Source organism: Procambarus clarkii, chromosome 94 (genome assembly GCF_040958095.1).
Source record: "Procambarus clarkii isolate CNS0578487 chromosome 94, FALCON_Pclarkii_2.0, whole genome shotgun sequence".
In the NCBI taxonomy this organism is placed as follows: Eukaryota; Metazoa; Arthropoda; class Malacostraca; order Decapoda; family Cambaridae; genus Procambarus; species Procambarus clarkii.
The window spans coordinates 8,458,033-8,475,818 of NC_091243.1; the positions used below are offsets into that span (position 1 = coordinate 8,458,033).

Below are 17,786 nucleotides of genomic sequence, written 5' to 3' on the forward strand. Positions count from 1 at the left end.
GTTACGGACGGAGGCTCGCAATGGCACCCGAGGGGAGGATTTTTGCTATAATGGCGCAGCTAACGAACTGGGGTGAGAGGAGCATTTTCCAACTTAAAGATCACAGGTTACAATCAAGTAATGAGAAGCGCGTATGCCAGTCAGGTAGGGCGGCGGGGGAAAGAGAGCCGGCAGTAGCGACTGGTGGGTGGCCCGCGCGACGTCCCTGACTCCACTTCCCCTGCTCAGTACACGAGGTCCATTCATTCCAGGTTCCATTGAAAAATTCAGTAGACTGTCGGTGCTCGTGAGGGAGGCACGTACCGCGCGGCCCTCCTGAAACCTCCTGACTTGTGCTCCAGTGAACTGTTGTGACTGAACGGTGATAGTAAGAGCGAGTGTGAATGGTGATCACTGCGACAGTGTACGTAGTTGCCACTGTGTAAGGACTGTGAACAATAACAATGGTTACTTTGTTACTTCTCCTATTTTCAGCAACTTATGGTGAGTTGAAGTGTTAATTTTGCATGTTCATGTTTCTGCAAAGAGTGTCAATTACGTAATAGATACTGCTGGATATCTATTGTGTCCTAGTTACTTCAGGATATCTATTGTGTCCTAGATACTTAAGGGAGTGTCTATTTCCTAATTACATCAAGGGGTATCTATCAAGAACTTCATTCATAAATGACTGTAAACTTTTTACTGAGCTAACACAGTAAATTCAGTAAAACAAACAGGTACTCAGTAAAAACAGTTTCTGTAAGCTAAACACAGTAACTTTCACTGTGTTATTTACACAAAAGAAAGTCCTAATATTATCTCTTGATCACTATAATTATATTGTCTAGTATAATCTAGTTCCTGTTTGTATAATCTGGAACTCAGACTGAACTCAGACTCAGATAATCAGATTCAGACTGGATAATTTAGAATCAGACTGTATGATCTAGATTGATATTGTATAATCCAGATTCAGATTTGCATAATCTCATATAACCACCAGTCAACTGTCACCATTACCAATCAACTGTTATCACCACCAATCAACTGTTATCACCACCAATCAACTGTTATCACCACCAATCAACTGTTATCACCACCAATCAATTGTTATCACCACCAATCAACTGTTATCACCACCAACCAACTGTTATCACCACCAATCAACTGTTATCATCACCAATCAACTGTTATCACCACCAATCAACTGTCACAACCGCCAATCAATTGTTACCACCACCAGTCAATTGTCACCACCACCAATCAACTGTTATCACCACCAATCAACTGTCACCACCACCACCAATCAACTATCACGACCCCGAATCTACAACCATCACCACCACTCTCTACAACCTTCACCACCACACTCTACAACCATCACCACCACTCTACAACCATCACCACCAATCTACAACCATCACCTCCACTCTACAACCATCACCACCACTCTACAACCATCACCACCAATCTACAACCTTCACCACCACACTCTACAACCATCACCACCACTCTACAACCATCACCACCACTCTACAACCATCACCACCAATCTACAACCTTCACCACCACACTCTACAAACATCACCACCACTCTACAACCATCACCACCAATCTACAACCTTCACCACCACACTCTACAAACATCACCACCAATCTACAACCATCACCACCGCTCTACATCACCACTACAAGATCGTTAGCGAAACGTCTACCAAAAAACAGCGCAATGAACGTAGATTGAGCGTGAAACAGCTGGTGGGTGTGTGTGTGTGGAGGTGCGGTCGTAGCAGGGCGGACAGCAGCAGCGGGGCGGACAGCAGCAGCAGCAGCAGCGGGGGTGCGACAGCTGCTCACCAACACCCCAGACACCATGCTGCTCGCGTACACCTGTCATTAGCGGCAGATGGGACCACGGCCCGCTATGCTGCTGTTGTTCCAGCATTGTTGTGTACGCACAGATTCGTGCGCCAGCACGAGGTTTGTGGCTCCGACGGTGGAGTGGTTTCGGCGCCCCTTCTGGCCGTCTCAGAGGAAAGCACCAAGCCATTTACGACTATTTAGCACTGGGAAGGGGTCAGGATAAGGGTTTGGGATGGGACGGGGAGGGAAGGAATGGTGCCCAACCGCTTGGACGGTCGGGGATTGAACGCCGACCTGCATGAAGCGAAGGGGAGGTGGTGGAGAGAACTCTCATATACCTGTGATTGACCTAGAATGTTCACATTGACGGCCTAGGATACTAAATATGCATTGAGACGTCTTCCCACGGGTGAGAATGGGTAATTTATAGCATCGAATAGTGGCTGCTCACGTTGAAGATCTCGCGGGTATTAGCTGCTGGCGTTGAAGGTCTTGCGGGTATTAGCTGCTCGCATTGAAGATCTCGCGGGTATTAGCTGCTCGCGTTGAAGGTCTCGTAGGTATTAGCTACTCGCGTTGAAGGTCTCGTTGGTATTAGCTACTCACGTTGAAGGTCTCGTGGGTATTAGCTACTCACGTTGAAGGTCTCGTGGGTATTAGCTGCTCGCGTTGAAGGTCTCGCGGGTATTAGCTGCTCGCGTTGAAGGTCTCGCGGGTATTAGCTGCTCGCGTTGAAGATCTCGCGGGGTGTTAGCTCGCGATAAAAATCTCGCGGACGTACGCCTTGTCCAACCCTCATTTTTGGCCAAAATTTCACACTGTTCTCACGGCCTGCGGAAAGGAATGTTGACGAACACAGGACATGTGATTCCAACGTAGGAGTCGAGCTCCCTGTTGGTAACATGGGGTCAGGGAGTTATTACAGGCGCCAGGGCGCAGTGGAATGTCGTAGTTACCCCTTAAAGTGCACAGAGGGGGGAAAAAATATCTTGTTATTCTCACCTTGGGAACCACCTCTACCTCCTCCTTCTTCTTCTTACTTCCTCTAAAGCTCCTCCTTTCCCTCCCACTTTGCCTCCTTGACTCCTTCCTTACACCAACAGTGTTGCAGAAAGCTGTTTACAAACGTCACACACATGCTACATAGTATGTATTGGAGTGTTTTTAGGGTGTTGGAGGTGCTAAACCAGCCTTGCTATTGATTTAGAATACTAGAAATAATATTACTCAGTTAGGCTAGGCCTAAATGGAACCTTATCGGAAACCAGAATTAGATGCATCTGTGTACGAGTACGTACAGGACTGATCAAAACATCTGTGTACGAGTACGTACAGGACTGAGCAAAACATCTGTGTACAAGCACGTACAGGACTGAGCAAAACATCTGTGTACAAGCACGTACAGGACTGATCAAAACATCTGTGTACAAGCACGTACAGGACTGATCAAAACATCTGTGTACAAGCACGTACAGGACTGATCAAAACATCTGTGTACAAGCACGTACAGGACTGATCAAAACATCTGTGTACAAGCACGTACAGGACTGAGCAAAACATCTGAGTACGAGTACGTACAGGACTGAGCAAAACATCTGTGTACAAGCACGTACAAGTCTGAGCAAAACATCTGTGTACAAGCACGTACAAGTCTGAGCAAAACATCTGTATACAGCACGTACAAGTCTGAGCAAAACATCTGTGTACGAGTACGAAATCTCAGTATGATCCATCACAAGTGAATGATCTAAGCTTACTAAACAGAAGTCAACTAAGTAACTAAGCCTCCTGTTAATCATTGATGTAGAGGTTTCGTAAAGGGAGATTTATCCACTTCGTGGTCGCGTTTTTCCCTCTCCCGGCACAAGGGACCCATTCTATAGTACTCTATAGTACTCTACTGTACTCTATAGTACAGTCTATAGTGTACTTTGGACCATTGAGAATTCGACGTTTTGAAACTCGAGAGTTTTGAAATGTACGTAGAGTATCTTGAGAGGTTATCTTGAGATGATTTCGGGGCTTTTTAGTGTCCCCGCGGCCCGGTCCTCGACCAGGCCTCCACCCCCAGGAAGCAGCCCGTGACAGCTGACTTACACCCAGGTACCTATTTTACTGCTAGGTAACAGGGGCATAGGGTGAAAGAAACTCTGCCCATTGTTTCTCGCCGGCGCCTGGGATCGAACCCAGGACCACAGGATCACAAATCCAGCGTGCTGTCCGCTCGGCCGACCGGCTCCCTAAAGTAGATAGGCTATTGTTATTGTTTTGTATATATAGATTTTAGACTAAATTTCATTAGGTTTAAACAAAGCTTTTTAGTTTTTTTCACAGTACGACAGTGATAAATGTAATGTTCGTTCACCGAATATTGTACGTTATGTGCAAACACATATTTAACAGTCTAACACAACACCAGGTGTGGAGGACAGGTGTGGCGGACAGGTGTGGAGCACAGGTGTGGAGGACAGGTGTGGAGCACAGGTGTGGAGGACAGGTGTGGAGGACAGGTGTGGCGGACAGGTGTGGAGCACAGGTGTGGAGGACAGGTGTGGAGCACAGGTGTGGAGGACAGGTGTGGAGGACAGGTGTGGCGGACAGGTGTGGAGCACAGGTGTGGCTGCACCGTGTTGATCTTTGTATCATACTTTATCAGGTTTAATTGTCACGCGGAAGCGCTATGCTGAGTACTGTGCGTGCACAGTGATGACTCAGTACTATTGAGTACTGTGCATAGTGGTGACAGAGTACTGTGCACAGTGGTGATGCAATGGTGTTGAGTATTGTGCACAGTGGTGATGCAATGCTGATGAGTACTGTGCACAGTGGTGATGCAATGGTGATGAGTACTGTGCACAGTGGTGATGCAATGGTGATGAGTACTGTGCAGAGTGGTGATGCAATGGTGATGACTACTGTGCACAGTGGTGATGCAATGGTGATGAGTACTGTGCACAGTGGTGATGCAATGGTGATGAGTACTGTGCACAGTGGTGATGCAATGGTGATGAGTACTGTGCACAGTGGTGATGCAATGGTGATGAGTACTGTGCACAGTGGTGATGCAATGGTGATGAGTACTGTGCACAGTGGTGATGCAATGGTGATGAGTACTGTGCACAGTGGTGATGCAATGATGATGAGTACTGTGCACAGTGGTGATGCAATGGTGATGAGTACTGTGCACAGTGGTGATGCAATGGTGATGAGTACTGTGCACAGTGGTGATGCAATGGTGATGAGTACTGTGCACAGTGGTGATGCAATGGTGATGAGTACTGTGCACAGTGGTGATGCAATGGTGATGAGTACTGTGCACAGTGGTGATGCAATGGTGATGAGTACTGTGCACAGTGGTGATGCAATGGTGATGAGTACTGTGCACAGTGGTGATGCAATGATGATGAGTACTGTGCACAGTGGTGATGCAATGGTGATGAGTACTGTGCACAGTGGTGATGCAATGGTGATGAGTACTGTGCACAGTGGTGATGCAATGGTGATGAGTACTGTGCACAGTGGTGATGCAATGGTGATGAGTACTGTGCACAGTGGTGATGCAATGATGATGAGTACTGTGCACAGTGGTGATGCAATGGTGATGAGTACTGTGCACAGTGGTGATGCAATGGTGTTGAGTATTGTGCACAGTGGTGATGCAATGGTGATGAGTACTGTGCACAGTGATGACACAGTCATGAGTTCACTTTCACTATCACTTGCAGTGGTGTTTACATTGAGTCGACACTTATGATAAAGTTTCATGAAATTTAGAAGATTCATTCTCTCTCTCTCTCTCTCTCTCTCTCTCTCTCTCTCTCTCTCTCTCTCTCTCTCTCTCTCTCTCTCTCTCTCTCTCTCTCTCTCTCTCTCTCTCTCTCTCTCTCTCTCTCTCTCTCTCTCTCTCTCTCTCTCTCTCTCTCTCTCTCTCTCTCTCTCTCTCTCTCTCTCTCTCTCTCTTTCTCTCTCTCTCTCTCTCTCTCTCATATACAATAATAGGAAGCAGGAAGACTAATCCTTCATATCTCTCTTCCTGTAAAAGGAATTAGGAAAGGATTGTCCTTTGTTTATAGATGGAAACAGGAAGGAGTTTGCCTCTGGGGTAGGTGGGGAGGGAGGGAAGGAATGGAGGGAGGGAGGGAGAGAGGGAAGGGAAGTAAAGGGAAGGAAAGGGAAGGGAAGCAGCGGAAGTATCAGTAGCTCGTCCTTACCTGTGACATGCTCAACAGGTCACTTAACACAGCAAACCAGACATGACAAGGCTGATCTCCTCGAAAGTTTTTAAAACAGTGAACAGTTTGGTGGATATTGATTTAGACCTGTTCTTTAAAAGGTCAGAAGTAGCTCATACAACAAACAACAGCTTTAAGCTCAATAAGCCACAATGTAGAACTAAAAAAAAAAGGAGGGGGGCCTTTTCACCCATACGGCTATAATGCTATGGAACTTCCTACCCGCCGAAGCCGTAAATGCCCAAAACATCGTTGCTATTCAAAATCAAGCCTGGATAAAAATCATTAGGACAAATAAGGGAAAAATTGGACAAGCCGCCGGCATTCTGTTCCGTCAAAGTCACCAGTTGGCAGCTTTGAGGCCTTGCTGGTGGATGGCGTCTTAAACCAACTTAAAACTTAAAACTTAAACCAACTAAACTTAAACCATGTATGTCTCTGTCTCTCTGTTTCTCTCTCTCTCTCTCTCTCTCTCTCTCTCTCTCTCTCTCTCTCTCTCTCTCTCTCTCTCTCTCTCTCTCTCTCTCTCTCTCTCTCTCTCTCTCTCTCCCTCCCTCCCCCTAAGACACTTCAGAATAGAGGTAGGGAGGTCCTTCCCCTCCTCCTCTTCCCTCTTCTAGTGTGAGGTGTTTTCCTCCCTAATGCTTCTGCTCGTAGTATGAGATGCAATTCATTTTCCTGCTGGTGCGTACATGCTGTTCATACCTCATCATACTGTCTTCAATATGAAGCATAACTCCGCTCCAAGACCTCGTCAACCAGGGGTACGTCCCCCTATCCCCTACCCTGCACCCGCTTCTATCTCCAACCTCTTCTATTCACCCTAACACTTCTTCCTTCCCCCTGCCCCCCCCCCCACACTTTTCTTCACTACTCTCTCCCCCTCTACCACCCTCCTCATCCCCTCCTCTGCAATTCCTGCAGAGCAGCGGGCAATTGCTGTCCAGAGCGGTTGCCCTCCGGTGCCCTATGTTCCTCCGGGACTCACGAAGGAGCTTCACTTGTTGCCCTCCTCCTCCCCTTCCCTCCTCCTCCTTCACCCCCTCACGCCCCTCCCACTCTCACCCCCAACACGCCCCTACCCCTTTACTCTTCCATTATAACTCCTGCCCTGGAACACCCAATCCCCTCACCCATTCCATTTCCCCAATCTCTTTGAGGTTCCTCTTCCCCCTCGTGAGATACGGGAACTGGAATTGAAGAGAGGGCGCTGGAGGGGTATTTGGGGGCGCCGGAGGGGTATTTGGGGGCGCTGGAGGGGTGATGGGGGGTGTAGTGGGGTCTCCTCACCCCTGCAGGCTGTGTGGACTCCTTTTGTTTATGGTGGAGACGTGGAAGAGGGGGAGGGGGTGAGAGGTGCAAGGGGAAGGAAGGAGGAAACCAGAGTAAAGGAGGAGCTAGGAAGGTGGGTAGAGAAGGAGAAAGTAAGCTTAAAAGTAGAAAGGTTAGAGAAGGAGAAGTAAAACGAGGGGAGAGGTAAAATAGCCGGAAATGGTGTGAAAGCAAGAAGAGGGGAAAAAGGAGATGGAAAAAGAGAGACACAGAAGAAAATTGAAGAAAAAGGGAAAGAACTGAAAGAGGATTTGCTAGGAATGACGCAGACGACGTTGGCAACCCCCAGTACTCACCTAGAACTCGCCTAGTTGTGTTTGCGGGGGTTGAGCTCTGGCTCTTTGGTCCCGCCTCTCAACTATCAATCAACTGGTAAGTGCAGTCTACTGTACGATAATCAACCGCAGGCTCAGACCAGACCTATACGGTACTTTAATAAGCCAGCAGCTCACTATAGGTCCACTAGTAGTGTGTCTTATATCTTCTCAACAGTACTGGTTGAGCTTCAGGTCTTGGGCCCTGCCTCGAAGCCTTCAATCAACTGGCTTCTTAATATTCTGAGACTCTGGCATAAGCCTATACCTGCCTACATTTGAATAAGTGCATTGGGAGATGGCCATACTAGTTCATTCCACTTGTGTACTTTCATGACACTATATAAGAACTTAAGAACAAAGGTAACTGCAGAAGGCCTATTGGCCCATACGAGGCAGCTCCTATCTATAACCACCCAATCCCACTCATATACTTGTCCAACCCGCACTTGAAACAATCGAGGGACCCCACATCCACCACGTTACGCGCCAATTGGTTCCACAAATCAACAACCCTGAAAATTACTATAAAAATTACTATAAAATTACTTTCAAAAGCACTTCTAAAAAAAAAAAATGCTTTCTGATGCACTTCTGTGACACTAAACGAAAGGGCGAAAAGGAAATGAAAATAAATAGAGGGGGTAAGAGGTGAAAAAAGGAAGAAGCAGAGGAGGAGCAGGAAGGAAGAGGAGGAGGAGGAGGAGGATGTGTGTAGCTACTGCGAGAAGCGGAGGTCAAAGGTCACTGTGTGTACCTACCTGCCTGACCCAGGAGGTCACTCACTTTTTTGTTGTTAAGAGACTGGGGGGGAGGATGAGGGGGTGGGGAGGGGGGGATAAATGAGGGGTGAGGGGGGAGGGGGAACAAGCAGGAACGGTATGGGGGGAGGGGGAACGAGGGATTAAGAAAATTCCACGCGAGAAATTTTGTTCTCAGGCTGTCTTTAACCCCTCCTGAGGAACTGGCTTTCTTGTCTGTGCTTGTCGGTGCTTGTCTGTGTCTGACCTATGCTTGCCCGCACTAAGAAGTGAGGTGATGGAGGCAGACGCCATGCACACACACATATTTAATATGTGTGTGTGTGCATGTATGTAGATATGATCGAGTCTAATAGGCTTGGAAACCTGTAAACCAATTAATTGAAAGTTCAAAGGCGGGGTCAAAGAGCTGAAGCTCATCTTCCCCAATCACCACTAGGTATAGTATTAACTAGGTGAGTACGTGAGTATAGGTGATTGCTATAGGGCCAGCGTGGATAACCTAACATGTGTAGGCCTATAGGACTAAGCTCTCTGATATCTAGTGAAGGAACTCTTGCAATTTCATGACTATATGTAGGTTTCTGTGTATGCATCGCGCATATTGCATAGGTCTATGTGTATTTGTGTTTGTTCCTGCATGTAGGTCTAGGCTACCTGTCTTAGCGCATCTGTGTGTGTATTAAAGGGTGTTTCTGATTAGTTATATTTTGTGTTCATTCTCAATCTGTTTTGCATGAAGGCTAAGACTGTAACCATACCTGGCACTGTAAAAATAGTGGCACTGTAATATAGCTCTTTTCTCACGTTCCTCCCTCACGTTCCTCCCTCACGTTCCTCACCCTCATGCACCTCCCTCACCTCTCCCTCACACATACACACACTCATACCAGCGTAATCTCATTAGCAAGAGTCGAATTAACTACACAATAACAAGATTACGTTCATTCTGAACTCTGAACTGGCTGTTTCGGTTGCCAGCCATGGGGGGCTCACCTAAACCTGCGCCCCCAGGGGGGGGGGGTGAGCTTTAGCGCCTGGGTCCCACCTGTTTTTATTCCTGCGTTCCTTATTCTAAATGCTTCACATGTTCAGGTCACTCCCACTTCCTTGCCCCTCTTGGGAGAGACCAGAACGTGGAAGCGACCAGGGCCTGGTCGGGGACCGAGCTGCGAGGACGTTGAGCCCCGAAATCACAGCAAGGTAATGGTTTTGGTGTGTCCCAGCACACCCCAGGGCATCCCAGGACACACCAGGACACTCCAGATGTTAGCACACTACCCCCCATCCTCCAGACAAGGAACCTTCTCTCCATCCGCTGTCCCCCCCCCCTCCTCACACTGTTGTGGCTTCCAGGCATCCATCTCTCTCCTCACCCATCTCTTGCTCCCTCTCCATTCCCTCCCCCATCACAGAGAGAGAGAGAGAGAGAGAGAGAGAGAGAGAGAGAGAGAGAGAGAGAGAGAGAGAGAGAGAGAGAGAGAGAGACAGAGAGAGAGAGAGAGAGAGAGAGAGATGGAATAAACTAAAAAATGAGCAGGTTGTAGAAGCAAACTCCATTCATAATTTAAAAAAGTATATATGATACAGGAATAAGACGGGATACGTGACACTAAACAAGCAACGGTTATAGACTCACGGTGTCCAAGTGTCCCCCAAAAAAACACATATACAAAACACATAAATCAATTTAAAAAAAACAAGGAAATCAATCAAAAGTCACGACCCCTGACTCCACCATCTTGGCAAAATTTGGATTTGTCATCACTAAAATAAAAAGTGGCATTTAGCCCCAGTCAAGAATGGCTATTTTAGACTGTGGGTTTGGCTTCCACAGCCATATACAGACGGGTCTGGGGGAAGCCAATAGGAAAGCTGTGGCGTCACAGACGACGGGTCAGAGGGAAGACACCTGAAGGCCAGTACTATGATGATGTTGTTTTAAATTCAGGTACTGGGAACAAAACGTTCCAAGTAGCACGGGCTATGGTGAGCCCGTAGTGGATTTACCTGGCACAGGAGCGGGGCTATGACGAGCCAGGAGTGGACTTACCTGTCACAGGAGCGGGGCTGTAACTGATTTTAAGTACATAAGAATACTTAATTGTGTACTTAAGAATAAGCACACGAGTACTTATTCTTGCCTTCCTCGATGATTAATATTACTCATGAACGGTTGGATTAATATCCATCTATCGTAGATGGGGGTGGATAGTATTCATTTATACACGAGATGAACTGTTCATTCGTGTACTGGTGGGTGTGTATTTCCGTTCATGGACTGATCTATAGCTAATACTTATTCGTATGTGGTTGTATTAATACTCATACAGGGTTATATTAGTATTCGTTAAGGATTGTATTAATAATCATACACGGTTGTATTAGTATTCGTTCACGGACGAATGAACACACAGTACACCAGTTGACTGACAGTTGAGAGGCGAGACCAAAGAGCTAAAGCTCAACCCCCCCCCCTCCCCGCAAGCACAACTAGGTGAATACAAAAAAGGAAGAAATACATCGCAATGTTAGTATTCATTTATACACGAGATGAACTATATATATATATATATATATATATATATATATATATATATATATATATATATATATATATATATATATATATATATATATATATATGAGCTATATACATAGGTATATAGCTCATCAATCATACACAGACGAATCAAACAGCTATAACCACACACACTAGCTAATCATACAGACTTAGATCCATACCGACATACACCAACATACCATAACATCTCATTTCAATCAAATGAGCATCCACTGTTTGTGGGGAGGCGAGGTGAGAGAGAGAGAGAGAGAAGATTAAGCCACCCAAAAGGTGGCACAGGCATGAATAGCCCATAGGTGGTGGCCCTTTTGAGCCATTTCCAGTATCAATAGATGATACTGGAGATCTGTGGAGGTGCGACTGCACCCTGCGTGACGGGAGATGTCTCCCGTGGAGGCGAGGTGTTGTCCACTGTTACCCAATTTTATTTAGAACATAAGAACATAAGAACAAAGGTAACTGCAGAAGGCCTATTGGCCCATACGAGGCAGCTCCTATTCTATAACCACCCAATCCCACTCATATACTTGTCCAACCCGTGCTTGAAACAATCGAGGGACCCCACCTCCACAATGTTACGCGGCAATTGGTTCCACAAATCAACAACCCTGTTACTGAACCAGTATTTACCCAAGTCTTTCCTAAATCTAAACTTATCCAATTTATATCCATTGTTTCGTGTTCTGTCCTGTGTTGATACTTTTAATACCCTATTAATATCCCCCCGGTTATGTCCATTCATCCACTTGTAAACCTCTATCATGTCACCCCTAACTCTTCGCCTTTCCAGTGAATGCAACTTAAGCTTTGTTAATCTTTCTTCATATGAAAGATTTCTAATTTGGGGAATTAACTTAGTCATCCTACGCTGGACACGTTCAAGTGAATTTATATCCATTCTATAATATGGCGACCAAAACTGAACTGCATAATCTAAATGGGGCCTAACTAGAGCAAGATATAGCTTGAGAACCACACCAGGTGTCTTGTTACTAACGCTGCGATTAATAAATCCAAGTGTCCGATTTGCCTTATTACGAACATTTATGCATTGATCCTTTTGTTTTAAATTCTTACTAATCATAACTCCCAGATCCCTTTCGCAATCCGACTTCGCAATCACAACACCATCTAGCTCGTATCTTGTAGCTCTATCATCATTACCTAACCTCAGAACTTTACATTTATCAGCATTAAACTGCATCTGCCAATCCTTTGACCATTTCAAAACCCTATCTAGATCAACTTGAAGTGATAGTGAGTCCTCCTCCGAATTAATTTCCCTACCGATTTTCGTATCATCGGCAAATTTGCAAATGTTGCTACTCAAACCTGAATCTAAATCATTTATATATATTATAAACAACAGAGGTCCCAGGACAGAGCCTTGAGGCACTCCACTTACAACATTTTCCCACTCTGACTTGATTCCATTTATACTAACTCTCTGTTTCCTTTGGTATAGCCATGCCCTAATCCAGCTTAATATAGCACCCCCAATACCATGAGACTCTATTTTTTTAATCAGTCTTTCATGTGGCACTGTATCAAAAGCTTTGCTAAAGTCAAGGTATACAACATCGCAATCCTTACCACTATCAACTGCCTCAACAATGCTAGAATAAAAAGATAACAAATTTGTTAAACATGAACGGCCATTTATAAAACCATGTTGCGACTCAATTATTAATTTATGTTTTTCAAGATGAAGACGAATTTTATTTGCTATTATAGATTCGAGTAACTTTCCCACAATAGACGTTAGGCTAATTGGTCGATAGTTAGACGCAAGTGATCTATCTCCTTTCTTAAAAACTGGTATCACATTAGCAACTTTCCAAAACTCTGGCACTCTGCCTGACTCTATTGATTTATTAAATATGGTTGACAGTGGGTCACAAAGCTCCTCTTTGCATTCTTTAAGCACCCTAGCAAACACTTCATCCGGCCCTGGGGATTTGTTTGGTTTGAGTTTTACTATTTGTTTAAGAACATCCTCCCTGGTAACTGCTAAACTCGTCAACCTGTCCTCGTCCCCACCCACATAGACTTGTTCGGCTGAAGGCATATTGTTAAGTTCCTCTTTAGTAAATACAGATACAAAATATTTATTAAAAATACTACTCATCTCTTCATCACTATCTGTTATTTGACCTGTCTCAGTTTTTAATGGACCTATCCTTTCCCTAGTCTTAGTACGATATAACTGAAAAAACCCTTTAGGATTTGTCTTTGCTTGCCCTGCTATGCGAACTTCATAGTTTCTTTTTGCTTTCCTTATCTCTTTTTTAACATTTCTAACCAGTTGTACGAATTCCTGTTCTAAAGTGACCTCCCCATTTTTAATCCTTTTGTACCAAGCTCTCTTTTTACCTATAAGGTTCTTCAAATTCTTTGTTATCCACTTTGGGTCATTAGTATACGATCTATTCAATTTGTATGGTATACTACGTTCCTGTGCTTTGTTTAGAATATTCTTAAATAAGTTATATATTGAATCCACATCGAAATCCCCATTTAAGTCACCTATCGCTGGGTTCATGTCTCGCTCCAAGACCGGCCCACACCCCATACCCAAGCCTTTCCAATCAATTTGACCCAAAAAATTTCTTAGGCTATTAAAATCAGCTTTTCGAAAATCTGGCACTTTAACAGAATTTTCTCCTACTGGTCTATTCCATTCTGCTGTTTGTCTATTCCATTCTGCAATCTATTTATCTTCTGCTGTTTGGTTTTAAGTTCCAATTAATCAGTAACGTGGACGTCAACAATAGGGGTCATCAGGCCACAACAATAACACATTGGTCACTTGTCGGAGAGTTTTGACAGTCACGGAAAAAGCGGTGTGTGTGTTTGTGAGGTCGACGTCACCACCATGGTGGGGATTGTTCCGTGCCTGTTGTTGTTATAGATTCAGCTACTCGGAACAAGTTCCAAGTAGCACGGACTATGGTGAGCCCGTAGTGGGCTTACCTGGCACAGGAGCGTCCGTGCCTATGTTCTGTTACTTTTATGTGTATCTGTGGGTGCTGGGAAGGTTAGGTTAGTTTGGGGAAGAGGGGGGGGGGTTGTTGTGGGGGAGGGGGGGGGTAGTGAGGAGGGGCGTTTGTGGGGGAGGCGAGGTGTTGTCTGTCTGATTTATTGGGTCTTGAAGAGCATCGGGTTACATCCGCCACCAAGATAATGTTATCAAAACAAGACTAAAACAGAAGCGAAAAAGAAACAGGGAAAAAGGAGGAAACACCTCCTCCATTTAATACTTAGACCCAAATATCAGAGTAACAAGGTTATCGCGAATAACCGAACTCAATTACGGGCTCACCATAGCCCGTGCTACATGGACATTTCGTTCTGAGTAACTAAATCTAAAACAACAACAACAACAGCATCAGGTATACTGGCTTCAGATGAATCTTGTAGTTGTTGTAGTTGTTGGTGATGTGGGGTACTAGTAGGGATTCTGTCTATAAGGACGGAAGTGGGGGATGGGAATGACGCTTATGTTGTGTGTTGGGGAGAGTGGTGGGGGAAGAGGGGGGGGGGGGTTGGGGAGAGTGGTGGGGGAAGAGGTGGGGGAAGGGTGGGGTTTGGGTGGACTAGGAGTTTATTGCTGAATGCTGGAAGGCGAGGTCGGGAGGGTGGAGCTGATCCTTAGATCTGACCTTTTCTTTCATAAAGAGCCATTAGAGACGGAGGGATTAAGAGAGAGAGAGAGAGAGAGAGAGAGAGAGAGAGAGAGAGAGAGAGAGAATGAGATTTTATATTTTTATTAACACACGGGAATTCAGAGGAACAGTGTGGTATGGAGCAATCTAAGGGAGACTGAAGATCTCAGTACCTGGAGACTGTTTGGAGTCAATCCCGGCGAATGATGTTACTGGCGACGGAGACCAGAAGATATTTCGCTAAAAGAAGAACGTTGGTACCGCTAGTTAAGCGGCCGAGTATAATTGTGATTTGTTGTTAGCGAGGGGTACTGGCAGTTGAAGTAATTGTTCTCTCCGTTACTGACGAGCGAGCGAGGGGAAGAGGCGTGAAGTTGTTGTGTATAGCTCCGTTAGTCTGTCGCATCCAGGGACCCGCTTGCTGCTTCGTGACCTCTCAAAACACGTTGTCGCCTGCCCATCACACCCCAAGGGGAGGCAGTTGCCCCCTAACCCACCTCCACCCCAGCCCTATGTTATTGCTCCTCTCCCCCAACCTCAAGCTATGGCCGCCCATCCTCAACCCCGTCCCAAGGGTAAGAAACATTCGAATGACCTTATCGTCTTATCACTTCCTTGTGTTTAAAGGTAAATATTCGGCATCGTCGCAGAGTTGCTGGTTGAGTTTGTCGTGTAGAATTGTCAGGAAACGGGATGGGGGTCGAGCAGACGGGACGGGGGTCGAGCAGACGGGATGGGGGGTCGAGCAGACGGGATAGGGGTCGAGCAGACGGGATGGGGGGTCGAGCAGACGGGACGGGGGTCGAGCAGACGGGATGGGGGGTCGAACAGACGGGATGGGGGGTCGAGCAGACGGGATGGGGGGTCGAGCAGACGGGATAGGGGTCGAGCAGACGGGATGGGGGGTCGAACAGACGGGATGGGGGGTCGAGCAGACGGGATGGGGGTCGAACAGGCGGAGGAAGGGGGAGGAGGAGGGGGGAGGGGGGAGGACCTCGCTCACCTTCCTCTGGTAATTGTTGGTTCCTTAGTACCTCCTCCTCTTCCATACTGCTCCAGTCACGTTTACTTTTTTGTGTCCACAAGACAATAATAATTATGTGAGACATGGTATTTCTTATTTCAACTGTCGAAATGGAATGGCATGACAGTCTAGTATTTTTTCTCAATTTTGGGAACTGCAGCACGCGATATTCTACAGTATGCTTGTGTTCCTGCCCCCTCAAGCTTATGATACATGGCGATGCAAGTCCCCGAAGCCCTGAAACAGGCTTGGGTTATCGCTGCCAAGGGTTCAAACTCATGACGCCAGGTGATGAGAGTGCCCCGAAGCATAAGCAAGACAATGTTCAATTTCCTGGCTGTGAAGTCTCACGAGGAGCATTAAGGCAAAACAAAATACTCAACCACAATCCACGAGGGCGTGACTTCCATTCTCCCGCCCTTGAAGCACGGAACTCCACCAGTCAACCAACCAGCCATTCTTTCCACTGTCTATCCCCCAACGAGCCAGCTATTCAATTATTTACCAACGGCCAACTTACCACCTTTCCAGGAGGGCCAAGTTAGCAAGCCATCCACCCAGATAACCAGTAACTAGCCAGCCTACTAGCCATTTGGCCAAACAGCATTTGGTCTGCAGACGAGAAGTCACAATAACGTGGCTGAAATATGTTGACCAAACCACACACTAGAAAGCGAAGGGACGACGACGTTTCGGTCCGTCCTGGACCATTTTCAAGTCGATTGTGAGAATGATTCAGGACGAACACATCACACAATCGACTTGAGAATAGACCAGGACGGACCGAATCGTCGTCGTCCCTTCACTTTCTAGTGTGTGGTTTGGACAGCATTTGGCCTACTATCAACCACCCGCCACACCAGCTACCAACTCGCCCACTGTAACCACCAGCCAGACAGCCAACCCCCGGGACACTGCAACAGCTCCGACAAAAAAACAAAAGCTGGGAGCTACGGGGAAAGGTTATCCAAGTCTCTCATGATGTCATCCGGCAGAACCTGGCCCCGGGGCCCTTAGTGGTTTCCGAGGCTCTGGTCGGCAACACGGGCCCCTTCTTCGTCTCTCCTCGACCCGTGTGGTGGTGTTCCCCAGTGTTCGTCTCCTGCTGCTTCAGGCAGCTTTACCTGTACATGTAGGCCAGCCTGCACTTGTAATCTTTTATCAGTCTGCTGTTCCTTCGCTCATCTATCTCCTGGAGGACGTGGTTGATGAGAGAGAGAGAGAGAGAGAGAGAGAGAGAGAGAGAGAGAGAGAGCTTGCTGGTCGCTTATTTCCTAAGACTCCGACCCGTTTTTTAGTTATATTTTTTGTCATTCTATCAAAGAACTTGTAACAACTGAGATTATTACTGTAGAAACAATATACTTTCATTTAAATGTTACATTCCTCAATACGGACGAAACTATCCCACGCTACTAATATTAAAGACAAATTAACAGGTATTAAGACTGTGTATTTCTGTGTCTCGAGTACAGATGCATGTGTGTGCGCGTGCGTCCTATGCGGGTACATATTCGTTTGTGTGTGTGCGCGTGTGCTTCGTGAACACATATGTGTGTGTGCGTGAGTGTGTGTGCGTTTCGTATGCATGAGTAAGTTCGTGCGTGGCGGGCGAGGGCGGCGAGGGCGTTTAGCTCCCCGGGCGTCTCCGGGCCGCGGCGGAAGAGGACCGCGGCCGACGACGCACCGCTAAAGGGCTCTACCAACCCGACCTTATCAACGTGCTACTCCTGGAAGCTTTGTAATGATCAAAACTTGGCTCTTGTAATTCCATTTTTGGCCTGGTTAACAAACAATACTTCAAGCAGGGGCCAGGAACGCCCCCCCCCCTGAGGCTCTTTTAAAAAACTAATGAAAGGCAACGAAGCGTTTGTTGATGGTGAGAAACACAGGTGTTCAAGATTCTCTTGACGTTTCGCCTCTTTGTTGTGTGTGTGTGTGTGTGTGTGTGTGTGGGTGTGTGTGTGTGTGTGTGGGTGTGGGTGTGGGTGTGTGTGTGTGTGTTTACTAGTTGTGTTTACTAGTTGTG

The 17,786-nt window shown here is 46.4% G+C and overlaps 1 protein-coding gene across 1 annotated transcript in view; it reads left to right on the plus strand.

Annotated features, from left to right (window-relative positions):
• The first annotated feature begins 274 nt into the window (after positions 1-274).
• LOC123747308 (uncharacterized) overlaps positions 275-17,786 on the plus strand; it is a 52,989-nt gene continuing 35,477 nt past the window's right edge. The window contains exon 1 of the mRNA XM_069319743.1: positions 275-483. Coding sequence (XP_069175844.1) covers positions 444-483 — 40 coding nt within the window. The 5' untranslated portion in view covers positions 275-443. The remainder of the gene's footprint in view (positions 484-17,786) is intronic.